The 17,790-nt window shown below is 36.1% G+C and overlaps 1 protein-coding gene across 1 annotated transcript; it reads left to right on the top strand.

Annotated features, from left to right (window-relative positions):
• The first annotated feature begins 7,003 nt into the window (after positions 1–7,003).
• On the top strand, positions 7,004–8,325 carry MS3_00002552 (uncharacterized protein). The gene has a single exon (XM_051210146.1). It carries the CDS (start codon positions 7,039–7,041, stop codon positions 8,056–8,058), a length of 1,020 nt encoding a protein of 339 aa, XP_051070113.1. The 5' UTR covers positions 7,004–7,038; the 3' UTR covers positions 8,059–8,325.
• The last annotated feature ends 9,465 nt before the right edge of the window (positions 8,326–17,790 follow it).

Here is a 17,790-nt window from a genome sequence, read left to right as displayed (position 1 = left end):
AGAGTAACATATTTACAACTGAAGAAGGTCAGGATTTTCAATACAAATGTCAAGACAGTTCTACTGTATGGTGCGGAAACTTTGTGAACTACGAAAGCTATCATCTAGAAGATACAGGTGTTTATTAACAACTGTCTACGCAAAATACTTCGGATCCGTTGGCCAGACACTATTAGCAACAAACCAGATTCTAGCAAAGGAAGAAATTAGGAAGAAGCGCTGGAAGTGGATAGGATACACATTGAGGAAAGCACTCAACTGCGTCACAAGACAAGCCCTCACATGGAATCTTCAAGGCCAATCGGGGTGAAGAGGAAGACCAAAGAACACATTACGCCGAGAAATGGAGATAGACATGAGAAAAATGAACAAGAATTGGATAGAACTAGGAAAGAAGGTGGAGGACAGAGTGGGTTGGAGAATGCTGGTCGGCGGCCTACGCTTCATTGGGGATGACAGGCGTAAGTAAGTAAGAAAATATTCAGTAAGGAAAATTTAATTGATTATTAAGGAATATCTTCATGAAATATATTCACTGATAAATTAAATGTTATAGGAGAAAGACTGATCACAATTGATCAAGGATGATTATGTATGACAGCTTCTATCATTAATTAAAAACTCAAGTTAGATCGTCATAGAATGCGGATATCGTTGTAGTTGTACGAATGAAACGAGTATTATTATTATTATTATATTAACAGATTATCCTGATCTCAAGAGATTTGAAGTTTCATCACTAGTGAATCAAAGATGCTTACTGATATTGAGTTCAACAATCAAAATGATCTCCGACTTCATTCTTGTTGATCATCAATCATTTCAACTATCATCATGTCCAATTACTTACTTACTTACGCCTGTTACTCCTCGTGAAGGAGCATAGGCCGCTCACCAGCATTCTCCATCCAACCCTGTCCTGGACAATCCTTTCCAGCTCCTTCCAGTTGTTATTCATCTTTTTCATATCTGCTTCTATTTCCCCGAGGTAATGTGTTCTTTGGCCTTCCTCTTTTCCGCTTCCCTTCAGGATTCCAAGTTAGGGCTTGTCTCGTGATGCAGTTTGACGATTTGTGTAATGTATGTCCTATCCATTTCCATCGTCTTTTCCTAATTTCTTGTTCATATGGAAGCTGATATCATGTCCAATATTTAAAACAAAAATTATCTTTGAAATTGAAAAATATCTAGGAAAATCCTGATTCTTTTTTTAAAAAATAAATTTAGAAAAAGAATAATCATGATGAAACGTAATAAATCTAACTCAACTATAGAAGATCAACTTAAACATTATTTCAATAGTTGAGATGACGAATCAATTGAAGATAGACCACCATCGAAAGACGTGGAAGCACTAGTCAGCTGTTTTGTCCTACTGTGAAACTTCTAAACAGTGCGCATTCACGATCCCACTTAAGAAGTCCTACAGTAGAACGAAATGACCGTTCAATTCTTCCAGTCTAACTTTAATTGACTCATGATCTCAACTAGTGAAAGTATTATAATATCCACAAAAACCCATTCTGACACTAATCAACATATGCTCACTAGTGATTGGCTTCAAGAGATATTTCTTGAAGTTCTAGTGTGACACAGTGACCAATAGAGTTCAACCGAATCTGTTGTGAGATAGTAATTCACTAAAGACAGTAGTGAATATGTCGCTCAATTTCGTGGATTAGTTAAAATTAAACATTAACACCATTAGATCCCGGTCGACTCAATGGTCTAGTTGGTTAAGCGCTCACATGCAAGACTGATAAATCCTGGATTGAAGTCTCACGAAGCGAGATCGTGGATGCGCACTTCTGAGGCATCCCACAATAGAATGAAATATCCATCCAAATACTTCTAGATTTTCCATGATGCTCTATACTTCAATTCATTTAAAGTAATTAGTTCATTTTATAAATTTCGATAGAACAATGAAAAGACAGAGTTGATCTGATGAAAATGTAATGTATTTGCGCTATACATTTCGAACAATCTGGTCATACACATATACTTGTCAAGGCACTTTTTATATGAAAATTAATAAAGGTCAATGATATAAAAGTTCAAGTAAAATAACAAAAGGTGGGAGAAAGAATAAGAAATTGTCGCGTTATCCTAGACTTAAGGATTACCAAGGTAAATTCAAGGTTACGACAAATTGTTTTTGTACATATAAGGGGGGGGGTTAAATTTACGAATAGCTAAGGCTTCAATAAACTTAAGAATTCGTTCTTGACCATTTCTATACAACATTCTAAAAGCTGTATTAATGTCAATTTTGTGCCCCGTTTCAATGATATGTTTCGCTATTGATGAACTTGGTTTTCTACCTCCTACATTGATCGGATCATTTGACACACACTGATTTTGAAGCCATCTGGGCACATGTTCATTGACCCTTGATTGCATTGTTCGATTACTCCTCCCTATGTATGTGTGTCCACACAAACATGTAAATTGGTAAATACAATGGGATGTGACGTAATTATTAATGCATTGTTTGGGTCTATTAGGAATCATGGCCTTAAACTTTTCAATCACTACCAACTGAACAGCACAATACGTATTCTCGATGGCTGCTTTCAATCTCTGCCTTAAAACTATACTGTTAGATTCGCCTCTATATGGTAGATTGATATAAACCTTTTTCTTTGGCACTGAATAAATTAGAGGTCTTGGCATTAACTGACTTTTGCACCTATTAATAAACTTGAGTGAATAACCATTTGCAATTAAAGTGTCAGTCAGTAACTTTTCATCTTTTTCCACCATATCAGAGGTACATATTCTTCGAGTCCTCTTAAAGAGGCACTTAACTAGACCTCTCTTGTATTACAATGGACAGAAACTATGGAAATTTAATTATTGTCCCGTCCAAGTTGGTTTCCTATACACGAACCGTCTAATAGTGCCATCATTCTTTCGACTTAAAAGTATGTCTAAAAAGGCTAATTGACCATTACTTTCTGATTCATATGTCATCACAATATCATCTTGAACACCATTGAATTTATCCAGTAATTGGTAAACATCAAAATCATTATCACATATAATTAGAATATCGTCCATATATCTTCTATATAGAGTTGTCTCACCAATGAGGTCGCTCGTCATATTTTCCACATTTATCCACTCAACTATCCACAAATAATCCTTACTGATATTAAACATTATTGTTTATTCCTTTTCTCTTTTTTTATTTTATTTTCTTTTTTTTTCAGAGAAATGAAAAATAAAATAAGATTTATTTGAGATAAAAATGAATGAACCAATCAAACATTGAATGTTAATTTAAACCAACCCAAATACAAAAACTGTATGGTTGTATGGAAACTGTATATCCATATGTATAGTCTCAAATAGAATCTATCTCTCAGTGAATATATATATATATACTCAAATGTTTAAGTAGAAGATACTTTGAGTATAGATTTGAATAAGAAACTAACATTCCCCTTATTGATATTATTACCCATTATATTTCTAATAAAAGGATTGAAGTCAATCTTCTTTTTAATGATAATGAATAGTTACTATGCAGAAATCTAATATAAACTTTTGAGTTCTATAAAGATCATGAAGATACAACTAGACACAGACACACACACACATACATATATACATACATAGATACGCATATACAAACATACATACATGCATCACAGATACAAACATAATTTTGGGCAAATTTAAAAGGAACTCATTATGATCTGGGTAATTGATTCATTCAGAAGACAAATATTTATCACTATGCAATATCATCATCATCATCATTGAAATGATCATTTCGAAAAAAAGAACATTTACTTCATCACTTTCATTGATTGATTATAATTGTGTTTATTTGAATAAATGAATAAACATTATAGAAATAGAATAATCATCATAACAATGTCTATTTACTACTACTACTACTACTACTACTATTTACATGATTAATAAGTAGTATACATTGATTAAGTGGATTCATTATTTTACACTAATCCATTTCATCTATAGTGACAAATGATTCCTTTATTCTATCATGTGGTAAGTATTCTATTATTAATATTACTACTACTACTACTACTACTACTACTACTACTACTACTACTACTACTACTACTACTACTACTACTACTACTACTACTACTACTACTACTACTACTACTACTACTACTACTACTACTACTACTACTACTACTACTACTACTACTACTACTACTACTACTACTACTACTACTACTACTACTACTACTACTACTACTACTACTACTACTACTACTACTACTACTACTACTACTACTACTACTACTACTACTACTACTACTACTACTACTACTACTACTACTACTACTGCTACTGAATGATAATGATTATAAATGAGTGTCAGTGTATACGATTGAGAGTTATAATTGATGGTTATGGTTAGTATTTAAATGTAAAGTTTTCATGATGAATTGATATGAACTATAATGGCAAAATGATATTTTAGCTTAAATAAATGGATCAATCTCGTTTCAAAATCGAAAAGCTATCTCTAATCTGATTGGTTTTGTTCATAAATTATAGTTTCGTCAATAATAAGAAGATAACATTTATGATAGTTGTATGATGTATTAGTATTGATGGAGAAAATTGTATGTATAATAACCACCCTCCTTGAATATATGAAGCAATTACTATCAAGCAAATTGTTACAGAATACTTTAGATAAGATAACCTCATCATTCTTTTATCTAATCAATTATCAAGTGATTTATAAACTTCAATATTGAAATGGATACTCCTGGAGTTCTAGTGAGAAGCCGTTACAAGTGGAGTTCAATCAGGTCTGTTGTGAAATATCAACTCACTGAAGACAATGGTATACGGTGGCGCAACTTCGTGGATTAGTTGAAGTTAGACATTAACACCGTTGGATGCCGGCCGGCTCAATGGTCTAGTTGGTTAAGCGCCTGGTGCGAGACTGATAGGTCCTAGATTCGAGTCACGCGGGGTGTGGGATCGTGGATGCGCACTGACACTGAGGAGTCCTATTGTAAAATGTGATTGATAGACGAACCCACCAATAATAAGGGAAACGCCCACCACCACATCAACTCCTTTTGACCTTGTACGACTGTATCTCTTTATTAACCAATCACAGTTTAATGTTCATTGTAAAACAATATTGGCTTGTTGACTCATTTTTCCTATTCTCTAGCTACTGTTCGGTATGTTATTTGTCTCTGTTTCTCTCTGTATTAATAGACCGTACTGTTTGTTTGTACGCTAATGATGTTAATTTATGTTTTAGAAACAGATAAAGTTTATATAGCCAAATAGCTTACTTGTTCTGACTTTGGCTAAACCAAGACTCTGTATTCGACAGTCTAGAGATTAGCTTAGAGTTGAATCTGTGGGAAATTGTTTCCTACAAAGTTTCGAACAGTACATTCGATATACCTACTGAAATGACTTCCAATAAACACTACGATTCCGATGAGATTCCAGAATTATCACCACATCATTCAGGAGTTTATGACGAGGATCAACTTGGAAAGAACGAACTCAAAAACAACAGCATGATAGAACTAGAGTTAGCTAGGTTGCGCATAACTCAGTTAGAAAAGGAAATTGAACTAGAAAAATTACGCTGCCAGAGATGCGAAGGTTCCGGCCAATCAGTAAGCAACAGTGAGAATACAATATTAAAAAATCTGTATTTACCAAAAAGAGAAGTCATAAGGTTTGATGGTACACCGACAAATTATTGGAATTTCATTAGAAATTTCGAAGAATGCATTGGGAGTGAGAATATTGGATTTAGAGCTAAGCTAAATTACTTGATTCAATATTGTGACGGAGAAGCGAAAGCCGCTATCCTTCATTGTACTATACTAGAACCAGAGATAGGTTACCATCAAGCCCTAAAGCTTTTAGAAGAAACGTTTGGCCAAAAACACGTCGTAGCACGCACATTTATCGATAATTTGTTAAACTTCCCCAATATAAGGAGAAATCAACCGGATGGTTTGAGAAGACTATCTCGAGAAATGCAAGCATGTAGTTTGACTCTCGAACAGATGAATTACGTTTCTGATTTGAACTCTTCTAGAACTATCGAAACTATGGTTCTGAAATTACCAACGCACATTCAACAAGAGTGGCTAAAGGTAGCTTATAAGATTATCAGAGGAGGCAGAGAGCCTCTGTTTACCGATCTTGTTGATTTTGTAAAGGAGCAAGCTGATATAGCTAATACTAGATACGGCCTACTCGTCAACCGCGGTAGTAATAGTGACGATAGAGATGTTGACGTTTTAAAAAGGAAAATTAGTACAGATTGCAAGAATATCTTATGAGAGTGCTAGTGATGATAATGCTCTCTTACGCAGTTCATCTTGTTTGGAGTGCTCCAGTAATCATTCTTTAGATCAATGTCAGAAATTTAAAGACAAGAATGTTAGAGAAAGGAAGGAATTCGTTCTTAGACACAAGTTGTGTAATGTATGCCTGAAGGCAAACCACGTAGCAAAAAACTGTCGATCGCCGAGGTCGTGTGCTGTCGAAGGGTGTGGCTGGAGACACCATACCCTGTTACATGAGTTGCGGGAAGAACCAAGGAATACTAATATTGATGCACACATTAACACCCAGCTATGTACGGAGAAAAGTGTTGAGAGCGTACAGAAACACGCAGCATTCGCAATAGTGCCTGTACTGGTAGCACAGACTTGCGCCTTCTTAGATAGTGGGTCGGATGCCTCTCTTATTACAGAAGATCTAGCTAAAAGGTTGAATTTAGAAGGAGAGCCTAAGACGATTTCGTTGAGAACGTTGGATAACCATTCCACAATTCAGTGTAAAGAGGTTCAACTAGAGGTTTCATCCTTAGACTCGTCTTCGTCATTTAGAATCCCAAACGTATGGACAGTCGAGAGATTACCTATGTTGCGCAGGACGGTACCAACGACGTCTCAAATGAAATCCTGGACGCATTTAAAAGACATAAGTTTTCCTAGAGTAGAGGATGAGAATGTCGAACTGTTGATCGGGTGCAATGCACCGAGTGTACACGAAATGAAAGAGGTAAGAACTGGAAAGCCGAATGAACCATTCGCCGTGAAGACTCTGTTAGGTTGGACGCTGTTCGGTTCCTATGGGGAACCCTGTAAAAGCAATCGTGTACTCAATCACCTCTCAGCTAAAGAGGAATTAGAGGATAAGTTTGAACAATCGTATTCAACTGAATTCAAAGACCGACTTAGTCGTACTTCATCGATGTCTGTGGAGGATCGTATAGCATCATCAGAATCTGCATATGGTGTCGCGGGGTATACTCGTTCCGAAGATGTCTCTCATCAAGTTCATTGTTCGTTTTTATTAACTAAGTATAAGGTTGTTAAGCCAAAAACTGAAGCATCATCTGCTAATAAATCCAAATCAACTCTAAGAAAGCTTAAGGAAAAGGACATCAAACTGAAAGTGAAGACTACGGAAAAGCCGAAGACCACTGTAACGAAGAAGCCAGTAACTAAGACCCTGAAGAAGCAGGTAGCACATATTCGCCGTGGTATCGAGGATGGTGTTGAGAAAGGCGCCCTTGTACGAGTTGTGAACAAGAGTAAGGGTGCATCTGGTAGTTCTATAGGATCCAATGCTATTCTTAGACAGATCATGTGTAGTTGGAATCAGAATAAGACAGTAAATGCCCTTTTAGAGAGAGGTTGTGAATGGCGCTTTAAACTTCCGAGGTCTAGTCAACGAGACGGTGTATGGGGACGCATCATAAAGTCGATAAGAAGAATTCTGCGATCACTATTGTTTCGGAAGGTATTGATGGATGAGTCTTCGAGAGACTTAGTGTTATTAAACAATGTTGGCTCACTGAGAAGTCTATGGTCCAAAGCTATTGTCGAACAAGTAAGCTATGGCTTTGACGGACGAGTTCGTACGGCAAAATTGAGAACCTCAAACGAAGAAACTGCTCGGGACGTACGACGATTATGTCTACTAGAAGGAGCCAGCTGTCTGACGGCGACGACGACCCTGGACAACGGACGTGGTGCGCGTTTCGGGGGGAGTGTAAAATGTGATTGATAGACGAACCCACCAATAATAAGGGAAACGCCCACCACCACATCAACTCCTTTTGACCTTGTACGACTGTATCTCTTTATTAACCAATCACAGTTTAATGTTCATTGTAAAACAATATTGGCTTGTTGACTCATTTTTCCTATTCTCTAGCTACTGTTCGGTATGTTATTTGTCTCTGTTTCTCTCTGTATTAATAGACCGTACTGTTTGTTTGTACGCTAATGATGTTAATTTATGTTTTAGAAACAGATAAAGTTTATATAGCCAAATAGCTTACTTGTTCTGACTTTGGCTAAACCAAGACTCTGTATTCGACAGTCTAGAGATTAGCTTAGAGTTGAATCTGTGGGAAATTGTTTCCTACACCTATACTAGGACGAAACGGCCATTCAGTACTTCCAGATTTTCCATGGTGATCTAGCTTCAATTGACTCATGATTTCAGCTATTAAAATTACTATAATATCCACAAAAATCCCTCCTGATAATTAAATAATAACATGCTATTTCTCTTAATAGGTAATATGTTTATATATATATATTCACTTGGTATTGTTTGGCTTGTATCTTCCCACTGAAGTTTAAGACTGCAATTGATCAGTCTGTTATTGGCATATGTGTATACTGTTTGCATGCCTCGATATTACAAGCTTTTTGTAAGCAATAATGGATAGTAGAGTCCCAGAGTGAACACGAACTCTGAGATGCAAGTATATCCAGTTGACGAGTCCCAAATAGAACGAAACGCGCATTCTGGATTCCCCTGCTAGCCACTATCCATCTTTGCTTAAAAACTATTTATGGTTATGAGAATAAACGAATAAAAGAGAGAGAAAATATATAACATGAATACATTCACACTTTAATTAATGAAGTTCTAGTATAGTAACCTTTTAAATATTACTAAACTTTAACAGATCTAATTATTGTTAGTGTGAAATACATTGGATAAATGAAAACTTTCTATTGATTGGTTGAAAGTGACTTCAAGATTACAAGGTCATTTCAACATCAGTGTTAGATAGTCTCTATGATGAAACTATAATTTATGGACGAACTTTAAGCGATGCTAAAAGGATTTTGAAACTATCCACTTATATACTACGGATAAATGAGGGTTGTAAACAAGTATGAAGTATGAGGAATTGATGGTTAAGGTTAGGAATTAGATTTACGATTTTTCATCATGAACTGACATCAGCTATAATGCCGAAACTTTATTTGACTAAATGGATGAATGAATTTCATGCCGACATTCCGAAATCTGTTATCATATGATCTGATTGGTTCGTCCATTAGTTATAGTCTCGCCGTCTATATTATTCAAGTTACACATACATATGAACAGTTAAGTCATTGAATATTGAAGAAGTTCGCTATGTTTCTTTTGTGGAAGAGTACTGGATATTTGATGATATGTTATTTTGTTAATTCATATACTATCTTTCATCGTGGTTGATTTGATATGTAAAACACAGTGTTTCAGAACACTTAGTATCTATCTTTACTTGTATAGATGGTTATATACTTTTGTGTTATATTCTACTGATATTTGCTCAAGATATAAGTAGCATGTATCATCAATCGAAAGTGAAATGCCTAATGCCAGAAGGTTAAAAAGATCAAAAAGAAGAGAACGAGAACAAGGAAAATGACTGTTGTGGAAACGAAAGAACAATAATGTTTGAGATAATTGATTGACATTTTCCAAATGAACTGTTTACTATATGATTCTCAGATTTGACTAAAATGTTCTGTAATTTTGTATTCAACTACATTTAGTTGTCCCCCGCTTGTGTTCTCGTTCATTACACATTCACATCGATCTGTCATCATATTACTAACAATCTTTGTTTGATAAACAATAATACTGAAGAGTAAGAATCTATAACAATCTTAAATAAACAAGGATTGATAGTGGCTAATAGTGGAATTCAGTTTGACGCGCGTCTCGTCCTATTTGAGACTCGTCAATTGGATATACCAGCAGATCAAAGTTGATGTTCACTCTGGAACTCGAACCCAGTAGCATTCGCTTTATCCACTTAGTTTCTGAGTCCTCATAGCCTTTCATGTTCTCACTAATTACTTATATGCAAATACCTATTTGTCAACGAATGAATCGGAAATGAATGAAACTAATCAAAACAAAAACACCCCTAGTTTATTGCACATACATTTTTATATTGCCCTAATTATAGGCTTCTATTCATTGAATACATTAACTATTGATATATCGGCCAGACTATAATTTGTGAATGAACCAATCAGATATAAGATAAAAGGTCTCGGATTTTGGCGCGAAATTCACTCATTCATTCGGATAAATAGAGTTTCACCATTATGGTTGATGTACGTTCGTGATGAACCCCCCCCCCTAAATCTAATTTCTAATCCTTAACTATAAACTATAAATCATAATTTTAATTCCTCACATAAGTTTATAACCCTCATTTGGTTCTAGTTTTGAAGGGGGACACTCTCAAGGTCAGTTTAGCGTCATTCAAAGATCGTTCATAAATTATTGTCACATTAATATATCTCATGGTATTCATAAACTAAAGTCAGTGATTGCGTTTTGTACTACAAATAATTTAGTTATGTACAAATTGTGGTTTCCTATAAATACATTGTGAGTTCATTGTGCTGGGTATTTTTTGGGGGGTGGGTGGGAAAGAGAGGGGGTGCGAGTCAATCTAACATTTACATTCTTCTTTATCGTTTCCCCCATCAGTTTTTTTCATAAACGTTTATTAGAAAATCTAAAATTTGCTACAGATCATTTTTCATAGATCAAAAGTAGAATGATTGATGAGTTAATATTAACTTTTGTTTTACTTTACGGCTGTGAAACGTGGCCATTGAGAGTAGAAGATATTTGTAAGTTACTAGTATTTGACCATAGATGCCTTAGAAATATTACTGGCGTCTACTGGGATCACCGAGCAAGTAATAGTAAGGTTAGACGTAGGATATTAGGGAATGATGATAAATCGGTTGATGAGGTTATGAATCTTCATCGACTGAGATGGTTGGGTCACATGTTGTATATGCCTGAACACCGAATTACCACGACACACAATGCTAACTGGTGTTGAGGATGGTTGGAAGAAAGTTAGGGACAGTCAAAACAAAGCATGGCATCAGTCCTTAAAGTCACTAACTTCTAGTTTGAGTCATGTTGATAGATGCAGACTACTTGGTTGGAGTCCGCGTGACTATCGTTACCAATAGTTGGAGACTGTGGGTGACATGGCTCAGAATCCATCACAATGGCATCGGTGTATACACTCTTTGTCTTCTTTTAAACTATGAGACTAAAATCGCTTCATATCTTTCTTTGTACCAACTAATTCTTTCTTTCTGTACTATATCCCTACATAAAATCTTCCTTTTATATACTACACCATCGAGTTAACTACTTCTATGGATCCGATGCTCATCTTGCTGTGCTAATGAGGTATGGCAACTTGGACCGATGCACATATGTGCTTGGTCCTACGTTGTAGGCTGACTGACTAACTGACTGACTAATATTAACTTTATTAGTATAAACTAATGTAATCAATAAACACCTTGGAAACGCACTATTAGTACATTCATCACATGTTAACAATTGTTTATCAAGATTAAAAGAGTTGAAACAAACAGCCCACTATTAAGTGAATTGAAAGTTTTCAATAATAATAATAACTTTTTCTTGTTAGCATCTTTTTTAACGAGTTAGTTTTCTACGGGATGGGGTCTCTAACCCCATGCCCAACCCCCCTCCTTTATCCGGGCTTGGGACCGACAGTAGCCCCCGGAGGAACTCCAGGCGGAATTAAATAATAATTATAAGAAGGTTGTAAATATAACTGAAGATCAACATGGTAATCCACCTACTGTGATGATGAAAACGTCGAGTTGATATGATGTTCTTTGTTTTTCATTTTTCAATTATCATATGACTCCTTGAATAATCGTTAATGGACCGAATTTCAAAACAAAACAAAAAATTAACTTTATATCAGATTCTTGTATTAGGAACATGTGAAAATGGTAAATAATGAAATCACAACGAAACAACAACTGAAGTTGTTATCTGTAATACCCCCACCTACAAACTAAATTAGTTTCTTTTTTTATAATGAGTTCGTGTTATTGAAATAATTGTTTACTTAATGCCTCGGTGCCTACGCCTTTTCGCCCAAAATAGACAAAGATATAACATGCTGAAAAATAAATGATCTCTAACTTAAACCGTGTTCGAACTTAGATCCATACTAATGATAGTATAACAACTCTTCTACAATAAATTACGTTTATGATTAAATTTTGGTTAAGGCCTCTTATTCATTTACTTAATAGACAATGTTATTTGAATAGTAACAGGTAGCATATTTCTTTGTATTATTATGAATACTATCTTGTCTGTATCTATGGAAGATGTGAAATCCTTCACATACATGGGAAGCATCATTGATGAACAAGGAGCATCAGATGCAGACATAAAGGTGAAGATTGACAAACCAAGGACAGCATTCTTACAATTGAAGAACATATGGGACTCAGAACTACTATCAAAGGCACAATCTTCAATACGAACGTCAAGACAGCTCTACTGTACGGAGCTGAAACTTAGAGAAATACTACAACTATCATCAAGAAGATAAAATTATTTATAAATAGTTGTCTACGCAAGATACTCAACATCCATTCACCGGATACCATCAGCAACAACCCACTGTGAGAGAGAACAAACCAGACTCCATCTGAAGAGGAAGTTAGAAAAAGACGTTGGAAGTGGATAGGACATACATTGAGGATATCATCAAACTGCATCACAAGGCAAGCCTTGACTTGGAATCCGGAAGGGGAACGGAAAAGAGGCAGACCAAAGAGCACATTACCTCGGAAAATAGAAGTAGATATGAAATGGATGAATAACAAGTGGAAAGAGCTGGAAAGGATTGTGCAGGACAGAGTTGGATAGAGAGTGCTGGTGGGAGGTCAATGCTCCTTCACGAGAAGTAACAGGCGTAAGTAAGTAAGTAAGTGAAGTATCTTTCCCGTAAAAACGTGTACGCTGGATCACATGACAGCCTGCGCATATCTCTCTCTTTAGGTAAAATGTTGATAACTTAAATGTCGCTCGATGAATCCTTCTCTTTCTCCTGTATATATGTATTCGAATCCTATTATTAACTTTTGCCTTGCCTATCTGCGCCTTATTCGATCTGACCATAAATTTGCTTCTGTATTTGCTCGCATACACATACATTCTCTTCTCTGCTTCAAATTCGTTTGATGTACTTATACCTTTGTTGTCTGTATTATCCGCTAGTAAACTATCATCGTCGCTTCTTACTGCCTTCTGATTTCAAATACCGTTGAAATTTATATAATAGCAGTTATCAAAGTGATTGATTAAAGAAGTTAAACCACTACAATAGAGTGATTTATACAGCTTATTATCATTAAAAAAGTTGATGACTGCACAAATTATTGGCTTTACTTTTCATCTTGAATCAGTAACAACAGACTATATCATCATTAACCTCTGAGTATGAGGAGTACACAAGGGACTATGGAAAATTATTGAATAATACTAAAGCGGTTGTAAATAATAAATTAAAATCTTCGTTAAATTCACTTATTATTGTTCATTTGTATCTTCCTATTGTCGTTTACAACTGCAATTAATCAGTGTCTGATTAGCATATGTGCATCACTATGCAGATTGTTTTAATTCATAAACATTATAAACAAAGATGTATAGTGACTAACAATTGAATCCAGGATGCACGTTTCGTGGATAACTCAATGATGTTTAAAGTGAATGATAATGGATTCGAGTCATGGAATGAACATCAACATGTTTGACATACAGGTACATCTAGTTGATGAGTCCCAAATAGGACGAAACGTTCATCAAACTGAATTCCACTGTTAATCACTTTCTATCTTTACTTACAAAACCACAGTTGTTTAAATGTTATTCGATTACACTGAATAAAACTTATTTTCTATGATGATATACATCTATCGTGTTTGATATAAACATAAATAATATTAAGTTTCATTATAAGAGAAACGACAAATGATTGTACAGTCATTTCTTTCCATTTAGTTCGCGTGTTTTCCTTTCTTTTCTTCTTATGTAGCATAATGAAACTTGTATCTCACAACAATTTTTGTTTTCATTATTCTCATAATAATCTAATAAATATTGGTGAAGCGCGTGGTGTGAGACTGACAGGTCCTGGGCTCGAATCTCGCGGGGTGAGGGATCGTGGATGCGCATTGCTACTGAGGAGTCCCATACTAGGACGAAGCGGCCGTCTAGTGCTTCCCGGTTTTCCATAGTGGTCTAGCTTCAGTTGACTCATGATTTCAGTCAGTGAAATTTCTAAAATCTCCACAAAACTCCTTCTGAAAATATTGATTTAGTAATTGTATGAGCATTTAAACAATAATTAAGTTTAAAACGTTAATTTATTGAATGTAGTCAACAAGAAAACTTGCATCTGTATTTTGCTTCAACTGACAGTCGTTATGAATACGTGATCCCCAAATGCGCTGGTATGACCGAGAGTGGGAAGAGTTAGTTCTAGCTCTCGAAATACTTTCCAGTGGCCACGTGTATACAACCACTGTCAGGGAAGTCCTACTCACTGCCTTCTCGTAGTACTACTGTTGTTTACGAAATCGAGAGGATGAAAAGTGAATGTCCAATGATCTAACCGAGTTTTTGGATGCAGAGGATCCGCCTACGGCAGTTGGAAAACCCTGGTTTACAACCAATGGTGTACATGGCTCTGGGATACCGAAGGAACAAATAGTGTATGAACAAGTCGTTGGTGACCGGCTACTATGGGACTGCATCTCCTGATGTTGCTCCACTGCCGTATGGATAAGACCTTCAGATCAAAGGCTCGGAGTGTGGCCCTCTAAGAGAACCATCTGTTTCGGTCTGGGCACCAGGGCGGTATCCCAGCCCTCATATAAATCGAATGATTTATGTAGCACATATATGTTTGGTGCCTCCTTGTACCAATGTTTATATGTCTAAATAAATAAATAAATAAAGAACACGTAACTACAACTGATACTCTTTATAGGATTTGAACCAATAACATACAGTTTTACAACGTAAGACGTTACCGCTAGAAAATCCGAGCCATAATTGATTTTTATTAGGACGGGGATATTTCGCGATCGATTGATCACTGAGTATGGGTCAATTTCATGTTTGCCTCGTCCTTAGTGTTGTCCGGTGTCCCTTGGTCAGCAGGAACTTTTCACAATATGTGATTGTGTCATGCTGTTTCTTATCCTATAGGGGGCATTAGTTCCATTAAGAGTGCGGATACAGCCTACTGATTCGTTTCAACCAAAACGTAACCTAGTTCAAATAGGGTTTCCTTTTGACTGCCTAACATCAGAAAATAGTACACGTGTTATTGATTCAACTAGACTAGTGATCGTCCTGCAATTTGATCTACCGAATTTGATCAATACTGATAGACTGGACAAACATGATGTTACTCACCTTTGAATGAATAATCAGTTGTAAGTAAATAACATATTTCTATAATCTACACGAAAAATATAAACAAATGACCTTTTCACTGGTTGAAATCATGAGTCAATCGAAGCTAGATCACCATGGAAAACCTGAAAGTACTGGATGGCCGTTTCGTCCTAGTATAGGACTCCTCAGTGTCAGTGCGCATCCACGATCCCGCGCCCCACGAGATCCGAACCTGGGACTTATCAGTCTCGCACCAGGCGCCTAACCAACTAGACCATTGAGCCGGCCGGCATCCAACGATGTTAATGTCTAACTTCAACTAATCCACGAAGTTGCGCCACCGTATACCATTGTCTTCAGTGAGTTGATATTTCACAACAGATCTGATTGAACTCCACTTGTAACGGCTTCTCACTAGAACTCATTTGGAATCATTTGGAATAAATTTAACTAACGAATCACTTTTAAGACAAACGAACAAGTTAACACCAAAATTATCATGGTCACATTTAATTTGTCAGAATGGGGATTTGTGGAGATTGTAATAATTTTAATAGTTCAATTCATAATTCGATCAAAGCTGGAACATCATTAAAAACCTGGAAGCACCGGACGTCCGTCTTATCCTGGTATGGGACTCCTCAATAGTGTGTATCCACAACCCCGCACACGAGACGCGAATCCTGGACCTTCGCTTTGCTGAAGAGTCCCATACTATGACGAAATGGAAGTCCAGTGATTCCACGTTTTTGATGATGATCTAGCTTAGATAGACTCATGAATTCAACTATTAACATTTAATTCAACTAAACAGATGAATCGCATCTTACTATTTTATACGCTACTGACTAGGTAATGTCAGGTGTTCATCTTAAATTAAAAGGATCAAAGATATATTTTCAACAGACGAGTGATTTTAGAGCAAAAATATCAAAGGACTTCATTCATCTTGAATTAAATGTTATAACATAGAATCATCTGGAATACCATATGCAAAGTAATTCTCAAATCAACAATTTGATATCACGTAATAGATAACGCCTAAACATGTGATACTTGATCAGGTCTTCCTGGTTTTCTGTGGTTACCTAACTTAGGTCAGTCTGCGATGTAAACCATTCTCGAACTAAATACTCCCAACATAATCTTCACTCTGATTGTTCTTAGAGGTCGTGATTAGTTGAACTGGTGGGATTATAATTTATGGACGAACCAATCAGCGATAAGATAACAGGTTTTGGATTATGGCGCGAAATTCATTCACGCATTTGTCTAAATAGTGTCTTGGCATTTTAGCTGATGTCAGTTCGTGATAAAAAAAACCGTAAATCTAATTCCTTACCATAATCATCAACTCTGAGTCATAATCCTTACTCTTCAAACTACTCTCGAAACTTCATTCAGCCCGAGTAAGTAGGTAGACACGATCAAGATCACTTTAGCGTCGTTCAAAGGTCGGCCATAAACTATAGTCTCACCGTTGACTGTTGAGTGCAAGACAGTTACTTGCTAATTAAATTGTAAGATAGTTGAACAAGATCACGAATGGAATTAACTTAAAGATAAACACTATTTATCTAAAAGTACTAGATTCAATCCTAGGTAAGGTCGTGGAGGCATACTGATGAGACACGTCATCCTAAGACGAAACACCTGTCCAATACTTTATCCTAGTTTCAAATGATTATCTAAGTAAACCAAGTTCGTGATGAAACCAAAATTCTAAAAGAAAACTTTTCATAATAATAAATGATTTAATCAAAATTAATCAAAAACTGATATTTAAATTAAAGTAAATTAATATCCACAAAACCCCCTCCTGATATGAATCAACATATGCTCACTAGTGATTGGTTTCAAGAGGTATTTCTTGAAGTTCTAGTGAGAGGCGGTGATCAGTGGAGTTCAACCAGGTCTGTTGTGAGATAGTAACTCACTAAAGACAATGGTGTATGGTGGCGCAACTTCGTGGATTGGTTGAAGTTAGACATTCATACCATTGGATCTCGTTCGGCTCAGTGGTCTAGTGGTTAAGCGGTCGCACGTGAGACTGATAGGTCCTGGATTCGAATCTCACAAGACGAAACCGTGGATTAGCACTGTTGAGGAGTCCCATACTAGGACGAAACGTCCGTTCAATGCTTTCAAGTTTTCCATGATGATGATCTAGCTTCAGTTGATTCATGATCTCAACTATTAAAGTAAATTAGTTTATTC

Source organism: Schistosoma haematobium, chromosome ZW (assembly GCF_000699445.3).
Source record: "Schistosoma haematobium chromosome ZW, whole genome shotgun sequence".
NCBI classification, from domain to species: Eukaryota; Metazoa; Platyhelminthes; class Trematoda; order Strigeidida; family Schistosomatidae; genus Schistosoma; species Schistosoma haematobium.
This window is presented reverse-complemented; position numbering and strand designations above follow the sequence as displayed.